The sequence below is a fragment of the Pararge aegeria genome, chromosome 1 (genome assembly GCF_905163445.1).
Source record: "Pararge aegeria chromosome 1, ilParAegt1.1, whole genome shotgun sequence".
Lineage (NCBI taxonomy): Eukaryota > Metazoa > Arthropoda > Insecta > Lepidoptera > Nymphalidae > Pararge > Pararge aegeria.
In genome coordinates this window covers 8,555,481-8,578,283 of record NC_053180.1, presented here as the reverse complement: position 1 = coordinate 8,578,283, position 22,803 = coordinate 8,555,481, and the positions used below count along the sequence as shown (strand labels likewise).

At 34.4% G+C, this 22,803-nt stretch overlaps 1 protein-coding gene across 1 annotated transcript in view; it reads right to left on the bottom strand.

Moving 5' to 3' along the window:
- The window catches only part of LOC120627239 (dystonin), a 257,601-nt gene extending 236,118 nt beyond the window's left edge, over positions 1–21,483 (bottom strand). The window contains exon 1 of the mRNA XM_039895292.1: positions 21,015–21,483. Coding sequence (XP_039751226.1) covers positions 21,015–21,117 — 103 coding nt within the window. The 5' untranslated portion in view covers positions 21,118–21,483. The remainder of the gene's footprint in view (positions 1–21,014) is intronic.
- Positions 21,484–22,803: the final 1,320 nt, after the last annotated feature.

Sequence of the window (22,803 nt, the reverse complement as noted above, 5' to 3'; positions counted from 1 at the left end):
GTATTTTAGATCTTATCACAAGGCGATAAGAACCTTAGGTTTTGGTGAGTGGGCGAGTTCTGGTCGACGGCGCTATTGATCTTGGTTACTAAGTTACGGTGACTCATGCCTGAATAGTTTTCTTGGTTTTCTGCATGTTTTCCTTTAATTACATACGTTATGGATTTAAAACCGCGTATCTTTATATCAATTGTGATATCCATCAAAAGCTTTGAGAAACTAGAGAAAACAATCTATTTTGACTTAGTTACAAGTTATTCGAAATTATGTAATTCTAAATATTATGTAAATGTTCGTGTTAAATGTTAGGATTCTTATTTAATTCTTACATTTGAGAATGTGTGAATGAAGTACTTTCTCGTAATGCTTATCTCAATTTAAAGTACCTCCATTCCCCTGTCGTTTAGGTCTTTTGGGATAGAAACTGTATCGTAACTTATTAAAGAATTTGTTTTAATTTCCTGTAATATTTATATATGTAAACTCCCATTATTTAAAATCTTTGGAGACAAGGCGGAAATAGTGTTGTAGGTCATTTGAATTTTACGTCAGAAACTATGTTAGGTTTTTTAGAATTTTAAGGAATAATGAAGATGATCATGCTACCAAACTGGCAAGGAATAACAGATGTTTCCTGTTTACAGTCAACAAAGAATGCGCAGACAGGTGGCGCAATGGGCATTTTTCAAAACGCTTTTTTATATTATTAGTCTGAAATTTACTATTGTAGTCATCAAAAGACCACTTAAGGTGAAATAATGCTTTTCAATTTTAATCAATGGACAACAAAAGCTAATTATAGAAACAAAGCAATTAATGTCACTGTCACCCGACTAGGACTGCAGCGTGTCAGTGGTGCGGAAGCAGTAAATACAAGAACAATGAGCACCGAGCGGAAGTGGTTGAAGTTTTACGCACTTCGCCGTTATTGTGAGACAAGTTAGAAGGTGCGTTGAACTTTAGAACTGACATAGTTTTATTATCGACATCGGCTGTCTTGTAATCATTTCAGAGACGGCAGCTCTGACACACAGGGGAAAATGGCATGCAATTGAAGCTGGTGGTCTCTTTAATGGAAATTGCATAATGAAACGATTCAACTTCATATGAGAATCTACATAAGTTTAGAAAGTTAGATATATTTGTATTCCGGGGAGAGCATAATTGTTTAACTATATTATATGTACGTATAATGTTTACTTCACGCTTGTTACAGAATGGAATAAAAACTATAGAAAGTGACAAAAAAACAGCAAGTTCGACTCACATCCTTGGATCAAGGGTACTGTGCCTTGAAAAGAAAATAACAATTTATTCGACGTACATTACCATTGTACAAGTGCATTACTAATTTTGTTTGTACTGGATTGATGATTTCTGTAAAAATGTATGCTGTTTAAAGCCAATCCTCTTGCATTTAACGCACGGTAAGAAATTTTTCCAAGCACTTATCTACCTACTCTACATTACCCTTTCGTACAATTGGAAAATTATCCCCGTCAGCATGATGAAGCATGAGTGGATTTGATTAAGCAAGCATGAAGTTTAATATGTTGCGCAAAAAACTGGTACGTGTTTGCTTTAATTTCAATCATTGAATCAGCTAGCCAATAAATGTTCTTAGGTTTTAGTGTTCCGTAGACAACGGTGAAACAGTTGTAGTCATGTTAAAGCATAATGACGTTGAGGTCACTTCTTTGCAATTGACAACTTTTAATGAAATGATGCATGGAAGCTTTCGGTTACGCTTAGGAAAAATAATGATATAGATATGCAAATTAAAAATATGGTTAGGTGCTTTTTTAAAGTTTTTAAAGAGCAAGGCAAGGCAAGATCTTCTTTACATACCTACAGATAGTGAATAAAAGCTGTTTAGACTCACTATAACAAAAAATCAGACATGATACTTCAAATATTATGCCAGTAGGTATATAAACTTGGAATAAACGATTATTGTATTCTCTATTTTCGTAAACTCAGAAAGCATACTTGTTAGTGAAGACATTCAGAAAGGAAAAGATGTAAAGCCATTTACGGAACGTCTTTGTTCCACTGCGTGCGATTCAAGGCCGGTTTCACTCTCGAACAAAAGTATTATTAAATGTAAGCCACTTTATTTCAAGTACGTACCTACCAACAAGACGTATTTGCAAAAGAAATTACGATAAAAGTAAAGCAATTTAATTTCTCACCTCACAGTTAACACGACAATTCTCGTTTATATTTTTTAACGAACTTCCTTTTTTTTCTCTCTATACGCTTCCGTTTATTATCGGCGGGGATTTTCTGTTTTTTTCGTGGAACTACAAACAAAACGAAACTAACCTTCCGGAATAAAATGTACCCCATCTAGGACAAAGAGTAAATATGTTGTGTGCCACATTTACAAATTAAAACAAAGTCAAAAAAATTTAAAACCTTCCTTTATGAGAACAAGTGATGTTATAGTTTGTCTTACTAGCGCCCTCCTTTTATAATAAAAATGTTAAAACTTGATTTTATCAATAGGTTTACCAAAACCCTCATTGGAGCCACTCTTTTAAGCTTGTACCGAGAAACCCTCTCAGAAAAAGTGAACAGGGTTATTTACAGAAACACTTTATTCTTGCTTTTCTACCTGACTTACCTGAGCTTCGAGTAAGTAGGTAGGCACATATTAAAAGGAATAATGAGTAAAAGATGTAAAAGAAAAACCATTGTCGCAGAATAACTAATTGGGGAATGTAAGCCGCTTTAAATTATTCCGAGTGCGTACGCCCGACAGACAAGAGAAATAACGACTAAGTGAAAGAAAACAATTAAGATTCACACCTTTTACCTTTTAAGATAATGGAGTTTTTTTGTTTTACCTTTTTGTGAATAGATAGATAACTGAACACAAAATAGGTGTTAAAGTTAGGTGAGTAGGTACCTAACTGTTTTAAAATACTACATTTAAGTACTTTACATATATTACGCATTGATAAACTATAAATATAAATATACTACGACAATACACACATCGCCATTTAGCCCCAAAGTAAGCGTAGCTTGTATTATGGGTACTAAGCTGACTGATGAATATGTATATGAATAATATACATATAAACACCCAGACACTGAAAAACAGTCATGCTCATCTCACAACCATCTTCCAGTGGTGGGAATCGAACCCACGGCCTTGGGCTCAGAAATCAGGGTCGCTGCAAACTGAGCCAATCGACCGTCAACTATCCTTTTTTGAGTTTTCGTTTCCCACCGGTGGAGACCTGTACTGTCATCTACATGTACAAAATTTGCGACAAGTAACTGTTGCTGTCAAATGACGCGTATTATATCAGGACCACCAATGGAAACTGGTACCGCTAGTTTCTTACCTGCAGGCTGAAACTGAAAGTTAAATTTGTTGACAGAGAAATATAAAAAAAAAATTACTTAGGACTTCGTGAGCCATGTTCTAACAAAATTAAAAAAAAAATTAAGTTTAAATCTGTTAATACTATAAATAAAAAATACATTGTTATTTAAATCTCAATTACATTACGCTAATCTTCATTATGGAAGATTTTTGCTCTCGAGAGGGTTGCACAAATATATATTAATTATTATATATTAATTTATGTTTAATGTAAGTAAAAAAAACAAAAGAAATATTTCTATAGTGTTAATTAATGGAATTTGTAGGAATGGTCTGGATAACCACTTACTTTTGGACGTTCGAGACTTTTAAGCAAGATAATGTGTACAGGTACCTACTTATATAACTTTACTATGTTTTGTTTTCTTGAGTATCAGTTTCCATAGAACAAGTTGCCCACTTGTTTTTATTACGATCTTTCCTGTCCATTAAGGTTGAAGTAAACTTGAAACAAGAATAATGGACCGGAGACCCATTATAAAATGCCATTGCTCCTGAGAAAGAAATGTAAGTATGTGGGCGTAGTACAATGATCTAGTGTTTCTTTCTTCAATATCAGAGAGCATTAAAATAATGGAAAAGCAATCTGTCACTTACTAGGGATTGATATGATAGTTGAAGATAACAAAGACCATTTATTAAACATCGTACTTTATTAAAGCACTAGAAACGTAAAACAAACTAAGTCTATGATAGTTTCGGAGGACAGATTCTACTGAGAAGAAGCCACCATCATCCTCAAGCTATTATGTCCCACTGCTTGGCTCAGGCCACCTCTCTCTCTCTCTCCCAGGATAGAGGAATTAGGAGGTTAATCTCACCACCTCGATTTAATTATTGTTTGCGGACTTAAATTATTCATATTTGTGATATAAGCGGGATAGGTGGCTTGACATGTTTTCGAGGCACAGGGGTGGACAAAACAAATATCTAATTCCGGGCTGTGTGTACTGAGTAAAAAATATAATAGTTTTCCATTTTATTTAGGGTGGCCCCAAATTCGTAATACAACGTGTAACCGAATTATGCAATACTGTTGAAGGGTGCATGAGTATAATTCATAAGGAATCACCCTGTAAAAATATTAAATCTGAAGAAGCATATTTATCTCTACGTACAAACTAATTCAAAACAATTTAATTGTTTATATATTAAATATACAAGACCGACGCGCGCATAGTACCTACGCTACGCGACGCGTACCTAATGAAGTGACAGGATTCACTGGATTTTACTTTAACATGTGATGTTAGGGCTGTATCTGATGGAAATGGTTTACTCAAAAACTATCAGAGTTTTGGTTTCATAGATAGGGAAGTCTCAGAGACAGTGAATAATATATATATTATATCTCAAAACCCTCTGAAGTATTAGTTCGGTTTTCATTTACACGTTCTATAAACAGTCAATTATAGTAGTTATAAATGTTTACGAAAAGCTACTGGCAACAGGACATGCCGCTTGTGTTTTTTCGCTTTGCGATATTTTATATTAATTTTTGGATTATAAATCAAAAACAAGTACCTTAACGTCTCAGCGTTAGCGAATAAATGAGGTGCGGAACATGAAGAATGAAGTATAAATTCACTTACCCTATTTTAGTGACATAGGAAATACTTTGGGCATTACGAAATATTATCAAACTATTGAGTTCATTTAAGATTTATAATCATAGCGTAGCGGAACACTGACACGGAACAAATTTGTAAAACGTAATCAAGCATTATGAAACACTTATCAAGAAATTTTCACTTATTCTCTAACTATTGGGTCTAATCAAGTTTTAGCAAGGTCCGCAGCAATATAATTAACAATTCGGTAAACAATAGCTACAGTGAAAATAGTTTTAATATTTTGTGTTATTTTACATCGCATAGGATAGGGGTATTTGGTTACACAGTACATTACAACGCCGCTAAGTCGAATGTAATGACGTTCTTTACCTTAGATAACAGATCCTGAGAGTAGGATAATAATAGGTAGGTATACAGTCTTTGATTATAATCCATAACCATATAATAAAGTTGTAGCAGTGCAAGGCCCTCTCGCTAAGCGATCACGGAATTTGGCAATGATATTATTATAATATTAATCCAACAAATTTGTATTATGAGATATATATTTAAAAGGAAACCTTATCCCAAAAAAAAATCATACAGAATTATAAATCATATATGAGTATTTACATGGTTTATATTCGATTCTATTCATTATTATATATTCTATTTTTGAACCATATAACGGTTCATTTCACGGGTTATATGGTTCAAAAATAGTTTTCCATTTTATAATTTCAACCTTTCTTGTTTTTATATTTTCCTAACTTGCCTTATATTTTTCTAGAATATATATATGTACCTACTAAGATGGTTTAAAAGTTGTCACATACTACGTCAACAAAGCTTGCGTAGCAAAATGCCAACAAATTATAAATGCCAACGAACTTATTAAAACTTCCTCTACAGGTCGTTAACGTTGTGAGTGAATAACTGGTATTGTTGATAACATGATATTATGGCTAGTATCAAATTATCATCCGCAGCCTATAAACGTCCCACTGCTGGGCACCGGTCTCGTCTCGGACGACGGTCGGGACGGACAGACAGACAGACAGACAGACAGACAGACAGACAGACAGGAGAGACTGTCTTAGAGCATAAACCGACCACGCTGTGACGCGACCATTACAATGTGGTTGGTGGGTATCAAATAATATAGATATAACGTATAAATTAACATTTATATGTCTACACATATTCTATTGTCTATGTTCCTTGCAAATAAACGTGAAGTCACGCAAGAATGCAGTGTTTTGTCACACTTCACCTGAGAGCACCATTCAAATGTTAGAGCGTGACAGAAACACAGAATAAATAATCCGACGTTATGTCACGTTTATTTGTAAGGCCCTTTGTTCTTATCATATGCATAGGATTAAAAGGTAAACTGACCAGCTTAGACAGTTAAGGAAAACTAAATTATTAATATTGTTATCATCGCAGGGCAACTATCAGCTCTATCATCAGATACTAATAGCTTCGATGCTCCACACCGCGCCAATGTAGGTTGGATTTCTTTTTTTTATAGTACAATAGACGGACCGAGCAGATGCCCACCTGATGATACGTGGAAACCCATCACCTAGAAACGCAACGGTTCGCAGAGGATGCAAGAACTACGCTCTACAAATCGGCGCCCTGTGGCGTAGGTGTTAAGGCTCATGTGCCTGTAATTACACCGGCAACCGGCTTGAAAAAACAAGCGTTAGTACATCTTTTTACGACGGACGAGCTCCATCAATAAAAGCTCTACTACTACTACTAAAATATTAATTAAATATTATTGTACCTACTTTTAAGCGACAGATACTTATGGTCTAGGTACGGAAGGCTTATAACATGTTTGACACTACGTACATTTTAATATTTTTATTACTATTCTGTTATAGGCGTTCATAGCCATAGTGGTTAGAACTTCTGCATAACTTTCGGGGTGACCGAGTTCGATCCCCGGCACGTGCCTATAACTTTTCGGAGTTACGTGCGTTTTGAATTTAAGGAATTGAAAATATATATATCAATTGATTAAAAGGTGAAAGAAAACTGCATGCCTGCCTGCAGTTCTCCATAACGTTTTCAAAGGATTGTGAAGGCTACCAATCCGCACTTAATTATCGTGGTGGACTACGGCCCGAACCCTCCTCATTCTAAGAGGAGACCCGTGCCCTGTAGAGGGTCTGAAATGGGTTGATAATGATGATATATTCTTTTATATTGTGCATAGAATGTGCAAGAAGACTGAATGGGGAAATAATATGCTCAATGTGACTGGCGCCAATTCATACACACACGGGTGTGATCTCAAGCCCTACCATAACATATAGTATTATATTAAGGTAAAGTAGCCTACTAGAGTTACAATAGCCTTGATATACGAGAATATGAAAGCGGTTCTACATGGATGGCTCCGTCTCGGTTGACTTTATGAACAAGATAATAAATTAAGTGTTATTGTAATAACTAGAACGAAATATTGTTGTAGTGAAGTTGTTATTACACGACAACCGAACAATTTACTACTCAGGTGTAATGCGTATATTCATCATCACAAGCCCTCTGCTGGGAGCAGGGCTCCTTCCTCTAATAGGACAGAGGGTTTAACAGCACCCACCACGCTTTCGTTACTTCACATACGCAATATAAGAATTCACGGAATTTAAGATTCAACAACGTTTACGGCGGCGCTTGCGTTGGAGACTTTGGGCCCAAGGTCTTCGGACACGAAAAATTTTATTAACATCGTGTTCTTGACGTCTGGTGACCCAAGAGCTGGCGCTTATTAAGCCCAACGGCTAAGTCTAGCAATTGAAAGTGGTATTGCCAGCATTTTGGGTACCTTGCCCATAAATGAACAGTCAGACGGCTTATATTTATTAATAAATATATATTAATGTTAGTTTGTAATTATTATAATGTGTTTTCTAAGTCGAATTATATGTAGATACATCAAAAAAAGAAACCTAGTAACAAGTAATATTATTGAGGCGTTTTTGGCGAGGCAAATTAGGTAGGTACATCCTTTAAAATGAAAACAATCATGGTCATCTGTACAGTTTTAAGGGGGACATGGAGAACAATCAAAAAAAAATTACGTATGGCTATTTTAATAACTTCACCTAAGCAAGTTATTAAGCTCACACTGTTGAGTAATGTTATTAATGTAAATTGGCATCGCGATGTCTTTGTAGATGTATCTACAGAGACATCTCGATGCCATGCATAATATATATATATATATAATATATGTATTACATATGTATACAACATACTTCCCTATAGAAATTAAGACAAGTGGCTGCTAATTTCTCTTAAGTATCTCAACAACGCGCTACTGCGGTGTTGAATAAGCTAAAAATAGACGCCGTCGTACTAACCTGTCGATTATTTTATACGACAAAACGATTAAACTAATGGAGCACACGCCAGAGAAAAGATCCTGAAATATTTATACCTTTTCGGGGTTCCGTAGTCAAAGAAGTGATCTTATTTTAGGAGTTAAATCTTATAGTGCTCTACCACACGCCAGAGAAAACATCCTAATCTCTACTAATATTAATATTATAAAGAGAAAAGATTTTTTTTGTTTCTGTGTTAGTTTGTACTGAATAGGCTCCGAAAGTACATTGACCTGTACGTTCTCTGCTAAAAGAAAGATAAGTTCTCAGGAAGTAAAATAGGCTATACTTTGTTTGAAAAATGAGTGGCAGATCCTTAAGACAATTGCAATGTTATAGATGAATTGTAATTTTTATTTCTAAATTTAAAAGAAATACGAACAATTCTAGTAGCAAACGGGTAAGTACATAATTATAAACAAAATGTTCTCAACTATCGAGGGGGCAATTAACTCATAACCGACCAACGTAATGTGCAGTTGCTATGGCTTCTAACGGAACTGACTCCATGAGAGCACTAAAACAAAAGTACATATTTGTTATAAAACTTCTTAAAGATGGTTTACAGAAGTTTCTATTTAGTATCATTTACTTAACCTAGTCTTCACTAGTAATAATATTTAAATTTTTGACCTCAGGACTTGGACTAGGATCCATTAGGAAGGTTAGGAACACCATAGTACACAAGGGCATTGGTTAATCCGCCCCGCACAAAGGCAATGTTATTGACAATATACAGAATGAATATTGTCATTAATATTGGCATGTGCGCTTCCGTCATTATTAGTCAATAGCTGGCCGTGCAACTTTTTCTAAAAATGAATCCTTGCTTAATCGATTTATCGCCCACGAAACCCCCTGTATACTAAATTTCATGAAAATCCTTAGAGCCGATTCTGAGGTTCCAATTATCGTTTAAATAAAGATATAAGATTTAGGCAGTGCATTTAGGTATATTATTTAAGTAGTGAAAGCATCACAGATCTCTTTAACAAATGCAACGCAAATCTTGATTATCTTCCTCAGACTTGAATTATTATCATTTAAGTATATATAAATATTCAGGTAAGGATAGTTCATAATATGGCTAAACTGTCTTTCGTTAATGCATCCCAGATTTCATCAAATGCAGCACAAAGTTTAACCATTGACGTAACAAATCATTAGACAAGGGTAGAAATCAATCGTTAGTTCGTTTAAATAGGAAAGTAGGGACAGTATCTACTGATAAACAGTCGTTCGATAAAGCAGAGCAGCTGAGATAGCATGAAAAAATTTAGCATATACCCAGCGATGTAACAAATAACTATTCAAAGATGAAAAGTAGTTTACCTGGAAGATGCGGGGCTATTACCACCGTCGTGAATAGTCGAGTAAGATTGCAGTTGTACGAGCTCGCTGCATAATGCAACAATACAATCCTACTTCCATTGTTGGCTTCTACGCAGATACCTACCTACGTACTAGAGTTTCTAAAAATATATACGGATGGACCGAAGCGGTGATAGCCTGTGGTTAGGGCTACGGCTTCCATTTCGGGGGATCCGAGTTCGATTAGATGCGTGCTGGACGCACCGCACCTATAATCGTTCTAGAGTTATGTGCGTTTTTAATTTATACTTCCAATGAGAGTTTTTGCCCATAATCACCACTCCAGGCAGACAGGTTGGCAGCATATGCTTATTATTGTAGCACAGACTCGGGCAGGACGCTGCTGCCCATTCTCTGTTATGTTCCCTTAGTCGCCTCGTACGATACCCGCGAGACTTGGACAACTGTATTCTGTTCTGCCGTCACCACAAGCCAGTTTTAGTACTTTGTTAACAAGATCAATTACGTCTATTGTTATAACCTCCCGTATTATATACATATATGCGAATTGTTTATTATTGTATTTTTAGTTAAATAATTTAAAACGGTTATATTTACTGGGGCTAAACCTCAACCAAAAATTCCTTACATAGAAGTTCTTCAAATAATTGATAAGCTTCGATATTATAATGATAATTATAAAAGACAAAATTATTAACTGCTTTTCATTTCCGTTTTATCATGAATTTATTATAAAGCTACACCTACCATTTATCAGTGTCATAACATTTTATAGCGAAAACCACAGCACCGGCGACCCTTCCACAAAAGCACTCTTAATAGCCAATCTATCTCTTTTTAAAACAACATCCGCATTCAGTGTCCGATACAATCGATTGGCGAGTGATAGATTCATCAATTGATTGTATATTTTTTTATTAGAAATTATTGAACCTTAATTACTTAGGTTTCTACCTACTAACGCTCTCTTTAATATATAACATTGAATATAAAAACACCCAACAAAATTTCTACTGCTCTAATAATTAATATGTTCTCTCTTTTTCGACAAGATTTGAATTATCCCATACTGGCTGTTATGAATTATCCCATATTTAATCCGATGTTCACTAGAACGATTTATTTATTTAGTCCCAAAACAGAATTAAAATAACGTAAAAAACGTTAGAAAGTACACAAGGGCAAGATTCATCTCTAAAGAGATTTTTTTCTAGAAGCCACAGCATGGGACAAAATTTGAAGAGAACTACCAAGATATAATAACAAAACACATGCGTAAACAAAAGGCTCCTGCAAGTCTCGAAAAATCACAAAACAAAAATCCGAAAAATTCGCAAATGAAGTCCCGGTCATCAGCTACTAAACCACATTCGAAACAGACAGCAAAAATCGGGTACCCAATGTTGGCTTCAAGGATTAGAGCTGTGCTGCTATGACCGTTCTTTTAGGTCCCCACAGAATAGTCAATTTTAACGTTATACTTTTAACTCCATAACTATTTACAATGAGAAAGGTGCTCGCTTTTACTGTGAAGATTGAACAACATCGCATTTCATGGTTGGCCCTTTACTTTACTTGCTATCTGAATTTATAATCTGTGTAAACAATACTCTGGTTTGATTTGTATCTTATTTTTTGGAATTAAATTGGTCAATCTACTTTCTATGTCGATATTTATAAGTTCTTTAGATTAGTTTTAACTTCTAAAGAAATGGCAAATAAATACATTACAAAAAGTAACACTTTACTATATTATATATTGTATCTTTTGCTCCCTCTTTGTCCATGGCAGTGCATTTTTTAGGCTAAACATCTATTCAAAAATTATGTTATTTCTATACTACATTGCTGCGTGTATTGTGAATCATTCTTGCAACTTCCGCATTAAGAGTACGTATCACTAGCGGTTTACCAATACTTCATCAGCGTACATCTTCTGTAAAGTAAATTTGTCCCATACTAACTTTCATTCTACAACCCACCGCATTGCATCGCTCGCCCATTAATCTTCTACTTAACGAAGTAGATAGAATAATGTTAAATAGCATTTAATAATCATCAAGAATCGGGCTATGAAATGCAATATGCAAAGTGGTAGTTCTAGAGTTAAGCGCGTGTAAACAAACTCCTTTTTTATTAATATTATATATACAATATGCTTGCTGTAGCCCCGCTTTTCTACAGATATACAGTCACTTGCATAGTCCTCGCGGGCGAAACTAGCGAGTTCAGAGCTAGCGATTAACAGAGGCTTGTTTAGAACCTATTCACAATTTCTAATCATGAGCGTGTTAGGAAATAGGGAATTACAGCACTTTATCTATGATAAACACGATGATTATATTAAATATATCAACAAATCATAGTTTGTATACTCATTGATAATGTATTGAAAATAGAATAATGGACTTTTAGTAGACTGTCAAATAAAAGTATAGGATCTATGGCGGGAGACGCGAGTTTGACAATATAGATTGGCGGCAAAAGAAAAGTGAGGACGGATTTAAATTAATGAATTGAGAATAGAAGATTAAGTAAAGTATTGTGGATAGAACGTTACAAATTGGGAATAGATGATTTATAATGGAAACGACATACTTAACGAAATATTGTTGTGGCAAAACAAGAGTCGTATATACTGGTGATGGAGTTGAGATAAGTTGTTAAAAGTTGTCGGTACTATGGTTGTACCTGATGTAGCATCAGATAAGTATATCTCTTATATCCTTTGGGTTATTCAGGTATCATATATGGGGCCCTAGCATTATTTCATACAGATAGCTTATGTAGCATACGTTGCTCTATACAAACAATTTGTTTCAAAAGTCCTGATGTTATAAGTGATAATAGTAGTTATGTTTGACCTGTCTTATATGTCTTGTATCAAAGGGCCTAGCGTTATAACATATGATAATGTTGTAATTGTGTTTATAAGTCTTGTTTTAATTGATTGAATAAAAGAGCAACGGTAGAGTTTCTTGCCAGTGGTCTTCTCTGCCGAAGACAGCATTCCGAACTGGTAGTAGAGTCATTTGAAGGTAATAAGTAATATGAATTATAGAGAAGCCTAATATACAGTATTAGAGTCAGTCTAGTTGTTTTATTTCACTCCTTGGGAAGTCAGGTTTATAGAGTACAGACCCACAACACTGCTCTAAAGCAGGTTGGTGGGCTTTAATGATGTCTTTTATAAAATTAATACTTTAATATGAGAAACTAGGTATTTAGCTTCAATAATTCTGTTAATTAATGAAAGATCTAAGTGCCATCCTGAACATTGTGGGTATTATTATAGTGAATAAGTGAATACCTGGGCCTTTCCATATCTATATTTTTAGCTTCAGAAGTGGGATCCTATTCATGTCCAATTTATGCCTTTCTCTAATGCAGATTTACTTTTTTTAGAACCATCCCGTCAAATGTGGACATAATAAAGAATTTGATGTTTTTGATGATGCCTCAACTTTTTGCTGCTATGTGCTAAAACAGAAACACTCTGGAGACAAAGCACCATGCTTGTTGAAATTCTATTTAAGGATATGTGGTCCGGGGAACCAATTAATAACCATCCCGGCAAATGTGGATATAGTACATGGTTTGATGTTTTTGATGATGTCTAACTAATAGCTGGTATGTGCTAAAACAGAAACACTCTGGAGACAGAGCACCAGACTTGGTAAAATTCCATTGAAGGATATGTGGTTTGGGGAACCAATTGATGTGATATTTTTATTTATTTTATCTTTTTGTGATTTCTACTTTTGAAAGATAGTACTTATTACCTGAAACTGATATGGACTAGTGGCTCTTTGTATATTTTGCTGAAATGATTAAGTCCAAAATATAATTGATTTAAGTTTGTTTGTGAAAACCAACAAGTCAAGTTGGCCAAACAGAATGTGTAATAAGTTTGATAAATTTGAATTATCAAGTTTTATTTAACCAGTCTGGTTAGACAAATAGAATTTATGTTAGGTTTTATTTTATTAGTCTGTCCAGGTTAAAATAAATTAACTGGTCAGGTTAGCCGAACGTAATGTGTAATAGATTTTTCTTATAATTCTTATTTATTACATACAAGCTTTCAAGTTTAAATTAAGCAACTAGTCAGGTTAGCCAAATTGAATGTGTGTTAATTTTTAATTTATGTTTGTGTGCTCAGTTTTCAATAATTACCTAGTCAGGTTAGCCGAGCTGTTAACTTTTATTAAGGAACTTTTCTATGTACTTCGAGATCGAAGTACTTGTCAGGAAAGCCGAGATAGGAGAGATTATGTAAATTATTCAGAACATATAAAAGAATACACATAAAACAAAACAAAACAAAACAAAAAAAAAAATTTTGTTGGTAGAATAGAATAGAATATGATTATGTATCAGAACAATACATATAGGGAAAATTACTACTGAATAGCTAAATGAAATAGTTTATATGTTGGGTTGTGTGAAGAAAAGAATTAGGAGTCAGCTTAAATGTTGTGGGTTAGGTTAGGTTAGAGATCTTTCAGTATGATGTTGAGAGAAGTTCTTAAAAATGATATAAATAAAATACAATTATAAACTAAATTAATGTTGCTGCTGCAAAGGAAAATATATTAGTTGCATTATAAATAATTATATTATACTTAGGTCTACAGTTGTTTAAATTTTCAAATTCTATTTTGAAATTTTAATAGTCCTTGTATGATAAATGATTCTGTTAAACGGGTGATTTTATTGATGTTTAGATTGAAATAATCTTTGAATAATAGAAATAACAATTAAACATAAACCTTGGCTTTTTTGATGATATGATAAAAAAAAAAGAGGTAAACCCTCCATAATAGAAATAATTCCATCTTAGCGTTTTTATATCAATTTATTTATATTTATCTTATATATTACTTGACTTGGACAGTGAAAAGAATATGAATATCACCAGTGGGTGATGATTATGTTGATATCATCAGTAGGAGTTGGTGTTTTGGTATTGGCTAAGTAAGTCATGCGTCAGGTTCTTGCCCACAGCTGATTAAGCTTCAGTGTTTGTGAGTAAGGAGCTGTTGAGACTTGTATTGCACATTGTTCGAATTGCCTTGGCATATTTAGACTGTACCTATTGCATCTGTGACTAAATGAGACTAACAATGCAAATAACAGAATTGAGGAGAAATACAATTATGTGTATATTTTGATAAAGTTTGACTGGAGGCAAATGGATAAATTGTTTGAGATTTATATTGAGATGGAAATATTTGGATTGTGATTGTACATGTTAAAATGTACAAGATAAATGAAAATGAGTATTTTTGATTTACATTGTTGAAAATTAATCTTTTTTTTTTTTTACTTTGATAGAAGTATTACATTGTTATAATTTGTTAAATGGTGTGGAATTTTGATGAAAATTTTTTTTTGGTCTCTTTCACTTTAATTATAAAATGTTATGATTATGCCTATCTTTTGATAAAATATTGTTTACAGTTTATTGATAAAAGTGTATACAGAATGTAACTGATTTGATGATTTTTTATGCTTATATACCATGAACTAATTTTATAGAGGTGTACATAAGATGATGTACTTATAAGGATGTTCTTTGAACCTAAAGACTTATGATACAATACATATACCTAAAAAGAATAACCCTATGTACTTCGAGAACGAAGTACTTGTCAGAATGGCCGTGTTAGGAAATAGGGAATTACAGCACTTTATCTATGATAAACACGATGATTATATTAAATATATCAACAAATCATAGTTTGTATACTCATTGATAATGTATTGAAAATAGAATAATGGACTTTTAGTAGACTGTCAAATAAAAGTATAGGATCTATGGCGGGAGACGCGAGTTTGACAATATAGATTGGCGGCAAAAGAAAAGTGAGGACGGATTTAAATTAATGAATTGAGAATAGAAGATTAAGTAAAGTATTGTGGATAGAACGTTACAAATTGGGAATAGATGATTTATAATGGAAACGACATACTTAACGAAATATTGTTGTGGCAAAACAAGAGTCGTATATACTGGTGATGGAGTTGAGATAAGTTGTTAAAAGTTGTCGGTACTATGGTTGTACCTGATGTAGCATCAGATAAGTATATCTCTTATATCCTTTGGGTTATTCAGGTATCATATATGGGGCCCTAGCATTATTTCATACAGATAGCTTATGTAGCATACGTTGCTCTATACAAACAATTTGTTTCAAAAGTCCTGATGTTATAAGTGATAATAGTAGTTATGTTTGACCTGTCTTATATGTCTTGTATCAAAGGGCCTAGCGTTATAACATATGATAATGTTGTAATTGTGTTTATAAGTCTTGTTTTAATTGATTGAATAAAAGAGCAACGGTAGAGTTTCTTGCCAGTGGTCTTCTCTGCCGAAGACAGCATTCCGAACTGGTAGTAGAGTCATTTGAAGGTAATAAGTAATATGAATTATAGAGAAGCCTAATATACAGTATTAGAGTCAGTCTAGTTGTTTTATTTCACTCCTTGGGAAGTCAGGTTTATAGAGTACAGACCCACAACACTGCTCTAAAGCAGGTTGGTGGGCTTTAATGATGTCTTTTATAAAATTAATACTTTAATATGAGAAACTAGGTATTTAGCTTCAATAATTCTGTTAATTAATGAAAGATCTAAGTGCCATCCTGAACATTGTGGGTATTATTATAGTGAATAAGTGAATACCTGGGCCTTTCCATATCTATATTTTTAGCTAGCGCGTAACGGGACGTGACACGTTCAGCAGTCAGCACCATACGCGTTGACAGTCGTCAATATTCCTGGCATGTCATGGATTTCCGGAAAGTGATAGTCTTGTAGAAAGTTATTATTAATTATAATTTTATTACCATAACAACTATATTGCAGATAAGTGGAGTGGTCATATTAATAGGTAGGTTCACAACGACGTGAGAGCGTGCGATGCGTGGGAGTAAAATCAATGCAATGGTGTGACGCACACTACCACAATAAAGCGGGTATTTATTTAGCAAAGGAATTCTCGCGAAACGTTATGAAAAGGAAAGTTCTATTGGTATACAAATTCAAAAGTACTATATTCACGTAGGCCTATAACAGGACCTGTACTTCATTCATTTCCATTATTGTGATCATAACCGCACCCCATTCGTTAACTTAAAACTGAAGCTAGGAGGGTTCCAAACGCGTCCTGGTCTAAGAGCCCTAAACAAACTTAGCTTGGTATTTTTTTTTCTTACAGTCAAATATAATAAGTAGCTATAAGGGCAATTCATACCCAAGCGTTTCATTAATCCTTTATGTTATAACCGGAATCTATAAGTGATTAAATCAGAGATGAGGTGTTCCGCGTTTACTGACATAGCTCAGCGATTTGTGAAATTGACGTGTGACACTTAGTTTGGAGAACAGACTTGGGGGTCCTTTGGGTCCTTTTCTAGAACGGCACAAATTTACAATATTAAACAAGTCATAATTATTGAGCACCTGAATGGAAGTAGAAAGGGTATTATATATCTCTACAAAAGTTAGGGGCCTATGTTCAGAAGTGGACTGTCTTCGATTGAGATGACGTCGGGTTTGCTGTGTAGTTCCGTTTATGCAGTTATTATGAACCACATGTGGGGAAAGATACAGGCTTTAAAAAAAATTACAATACTAGACAGTTAGATAGGTGGGAAATTGATACCGGCCACCAGCATGCCCTGGATATCTAGTAAACCATCGTCAGACTTGTTTATTATCACTCAAATGTTATAATAATAGTTAGAGCCCCACAACCGGCATTGCAGCAGCGTGAAAGGTCAAAGCTCTAATTTCGAAGCCAGAATTTCACGCGGGAAAAGCTGAACGTTTAAAGCTATCCGCTAAATGTAATATTTAAATGTTTTCATGCATCAACAAACTTACATTACTTTTCGTAACTCTAGATGTGACCATTGACACAGCATTGTCGTTTACTCGAAAAACCCCAACGACAATCGATTTGCGTTGAACTTGGATAACCTGTTCTACAAAATGGGAAAGACCGGAGGGGTTAGCATCAGCGAGATATAATTACCACTAGAGCCGCACTGACTCGTAAGCTATGCCCATGGTAGTTCAAAGGTCTCGCTATATCCATCCACGCGCAATCTGCTTGAGCATGTTGAGAGCTTTGCATACCCATAACATGATTTTAAGGGTGAAACAAGAGAGTGTAGAATGTTTTTTTTTCCAAATAACCCAACTCGGTAATGTAGCATTAGTGAAAGTTTGTTTACTTAAAAAAAATCATCATACCTATTATTACCAAGAAGTTGCGTCTATTATCTATTATATTGGTAGGTTTGATAAGATTTTTTTTTAAACTGCTAATAAATTTTAAAAATATCTTTCACATATCATATATACCCACCTCACAAATTATTGCAACACTAGATAATAAAAAATAAGGTTAATTTGGTACTACAGGTCATAAAATCTCACTGGTACACATAGACAGTAGACACGGGGTGGGAATTTTGAAATACAAACCTTTAGGTTAGTTTTATGTCCGTTTAACATGATTGGTTACATTTAGATACCGTCGAAGACGACACGACCTTCAATGCTAGATTCATAAAGAAACATCGTACTAAGGTCGCCTGTGTATCGGTATTATATTATACGCACTGCTTCGGGCTTCAGTTTACCCACCACCTGTAATTAAGGCTTCTTGAAATCACCTTATTAGCATGTGCGCTCTACGTTACGCTGCATTACCACCATTATAAAACTTATCTGCAGGCACCAATGCAGTCAGGCGCTGGTAAGAATGTTAAAAAAAAGTTTTTTTTTATTACACTAAAAGTTAGCTCTTGTACCTGGTGGTATTATTGCACCCCAGGCTCAAGTGATGATGCAGTCTACGATAATAGCGGGCTCATCTGTTAGAAATGTGGCAGTTATATAAAACCCATACTCCTGATGTATTTAATATAGTGAATCTAACAAGCTTGCGTTTTTCTTGCATTTTTGCAGATTGATTTGGCTCAACACACGGCAAGTAGTTTGACGTTATAATAGACGTTAAAGTCACGGTACGGGTATCAACGTTCTACCCAATGCGAAATCAATAATGTGTGAAAAGTTTGAATTTGTAGATGGGACTAGGACGGCACGTCAACATGCATGTGTCAACGTCACACGAAATGAGCGCCTACGTAACGATCACATCCGCAGTAGGCTCAGTGTCCGTGACATTGTAGATAAGTTGCAGAGATTCCAAAGTTACGTTGGTGATCGATGCGTTTACATTGCAGTCACCCAAGAACTAGACATCGTGAATGCAGATCTGAGAACCAATAGACTTAAAAAATGTTGTTTTTTTATGTTTATAGACGAGCGCTTGAAGTCGAAGAAGAAGACTAGGACAGCATATTTATTTTAGAATAAAAATCATACCTACCCAATAGGTAAGTTCGCTGATAATATATTACTTATTTAAAAAAATAATAGGATAACGTATTATTATAGTTCGTTAACCATAATAACATAATCCAATTTAGGTGGGTATGCAGGTATTTCGGTTCATTCTACAATGTAAATAGGTACGTAGACATTAAGTAGATAGGAAGATAAGTATAGCGTAAGTCTAGTGAATGCCTCCGCTGTATTTCTGTCGGTCCGTTTATCTATTAGTTGACAGTATCACACGAACTGTATACCTAATAGGAAGAAATTAATTCCCACTATCATTATTTTCAACCCATTACCATTCCACTACAGGGGTTCAGATTGTAAACCGCACTGGTCGAGTGCTGATTGGCGACATCACAGGCCTTTGAATATGCTAAACTCAACCCAAAAAGCAATAGTCAACAGAATATGACCATAAAATATAGAATACAATAACCGGCCACTTTTCCAGTCAAAGTCTATACCTACCTATTATACAAATGATATGCTGTTCGTTAGTTTCACTGAAACTCGAGAACGGCTAGCCCGATTTGTCTAATTTTGGTCTTGAAATATTTATTATGTGGAAATATGTGGTGGAATTCTTGAGGACGTTTGAGCAGTCAGAAAATATAAAAGAGAAAATATAAAAAAAAATTACAAGGAAAATACTTAAAAATGTCGGTAATATATGTTATTCCTCTGTGCGTGTTGGTCACATAACTTCTCCTAAACAGCTGGAGCGTTTTTTATGAAATTTTGTGTGTATATTTCAATCGGTTCCTGGTTAGTTAAAAAACACAATTGGAGCCGGTTTGCCGGGCAGGATGTCTGGCAGCTAGTAGTAATATTACTTATCGAATGTATATAGGTATACCCATAATATAAAAACTGAAAAGTTTGAAAGTGCTTCTAGTAAAGACCTATCTACTAAAGAGTATAGCTGACCTACCTAGGTATAATAACATTAGTCAAGGTATGTTTTGTGTTATGAAACGACCAGAAAGTATCTTCGCAGTCGCAATAAAACTAAAGTGTGACAACTTGTCAATAAACATTTAGGTATGATGATTAAAATATAATTATTTCTTGTTATCTATTAAATAAGTTCAATCCGAAATATTATCACGGCATGAGTGATACTAATCAATTTAATAAAATAGGTGAGTATCTAACTAATAACAAGCTTTATTATAAAGTTTCATAATTAAGGTTCACGAAAAACACGGTTCACTTCACGAAAATTACTGTAACAATTACTAAAAATAATTAATTTTTACGTTTAATAGATTAATTAATTAACAAAGTCACTTCGGCATTGAAGGTATGCATGTAGGTACTTAACGTTAACAACCTGTTTTAACAAGATAATTCAAAATTACGTAAAACTGCCCAAATTCTGCTTTAATTAGATAACGATTAGTAGGTAGTTTGATAAAGTAACCAGTAAAAATTTTTGGTAAAATCCTTTTTATATATTTATTCGTAAATGGTAACGCAAATTAAACTGTTCAGGGTAAATAATGTAGATGTGTAGTCCATGTACAAAAATACGTGGAGAAGTATATTTACACTAACTTAACAGTTTAGCATAGACAGTATCTATGTACCTAGTCTAGTCTCATTATCAGCACTCATTATCACTAGAAAGCGAAAACTTCGCGAGGTCGCAAGTCAATTAATCACGCTAATTCACAGCACTCACAAAAGACCGTTGTTAGTAGGTACTTAAGAGGCCTGTATTTTTCAGTTTTATCGTATTTCCCTGGAAATACAATAAAAACTGTCCTCAATATCATAATGATAACATTCATGATTAATATAGGTACGCGGAATCTATGACATCCGCAAGGATTGGGTATTTTCGGGTAGGTATTTGGTGAAGTTTTAAAACCACTGTTTTAGGTAGGCAAGTACTTTTTTTAAACATACCTGCTATCCTTAAAACTGCTCGATCTGCCGGGTCCAGCTGCAGAATGGACAAAGGCTTGTCCTTTGCCCATTCTTTCAAGCTGAAATCGTTCTCGAATTCCATGTTTTTGTCATCCAAAACACGCAGCTTCGCCCGAACTCTCGCACATAATTGAATGAATCCCACGGCACACCACTAGGGTTGAATAGCCCACATTATAAAAAACTTTAGAGACAACGTTACACACGATTATAAAGTAAACAAAACGTAACGCTCATTGTAAAATGAAAATCGATAAAGGCAGTACAAAACTCAGTAAAGATACGGCGTAGCGTATCTCGAATTTGTTTACTCTGGATATTCACTAGCAACACTTTAACTTAACACAAAAACTAAATTGTGTAAATTTAACTAAAAAAAATCATCCAAATCCAAACGGACGGAACAACTTATGTTTTTTTAGGTTATAAGTAATTACCGATCGTCATACACCGAGCCGGCGGGCAGACATGATGCGACTGTTTAATACTCAATGACACCAAAATGTCGCCACTAGCGCTCAGCTGTTTCCGCGCACGCTCACGCTGTATATTATGCGGGAAAATGAGAAAGTCATAATCTGTATCGTAGCCTTGTGTATTTGAAATGCTTTTCATTTGAGCGAATATTTATTTTCTCCTGAGCAAGTGCCGCCATCTATAAAGCATCTAACGCATTACGTAATCATACAGGTGTCAGTGTGGCCAGAAAGGATTTATAAAAGATTACCATTATGATATACTAGCTGTTTCCAGCGACTTCCTCCGCGTTTGATTTTGTTTTTAAAGCATCCCGTAGGAACAGTTAATTTTAGAGATGTGGCAGAATCAGAAACAAGAGAGTAAATTTTGTTCTGAGTTGGTAGGTATGGTAGGTTCTGGAATTAGTAGGTAATTGGATTAGACCCACTATGGATGTTTGTAGGAAAATTTAGTGTGGGTCGGTTTCAGCTTTTATCATTAATTACTGATTAGAGTACTGATCTTCATATTCTGTAAAAAACATTTAATTTAGGTGGATATCTCCAGTTATTTTTAAGCGGTTAAGAGTACACAACTCTTTTTCTAGATACAATTTTGCTACTGTGAGTTTCATTATAGCAATATTCTTAAAAATCTCCCATTTTTTGGAAATTCATTATAGCCTTTGTTACCTCCTGGTGATTAAGCTTTCTTCTGGTGAGGAAATGATTAAAATTGGTCCAAAATTTTAGGAGCGTATTTGGCACAAACAAACAAACTGAAAAAATATTTTTCTTTATAACATTATCATAGATTTCAACTTTTATCTACATATTAAAAGCTGTTGCCCGAACACACTTTGTTAGTAATGATGATAGGAGTCAGTTGAAAGTTTAGAACATGATGAAATGATGATGAAAAAATACACCGTTATCATTTTTTCGTTTCTTCCAGAACCAATCTTTTGCATTTTGTCTCAGTCATAAAAAAACTATTTCAATTAATTATGCAATAGTAATTACAATGTCATACAAATAAGGTAGGTACAACTACAGCAGTTAAGTAATTACATAGCTATATTAACTTTATTAAGATAACGAAATGATGAAATTAAATTATTGCTTTAGATATATTTTAAAACCAGAACGTATTAATTTATTTTCTTAAAACTTGGTTTTAAATATACCAAAACAAAAATATTTTTAAGGCCTGGTATTCTTAGAACGTTACCATGGTAACATCAGTGTCAAATTGACAGTAATGTGACAGAATTGTTTGTTTACGTTTTTGAACTCATGGTGATCGAAAA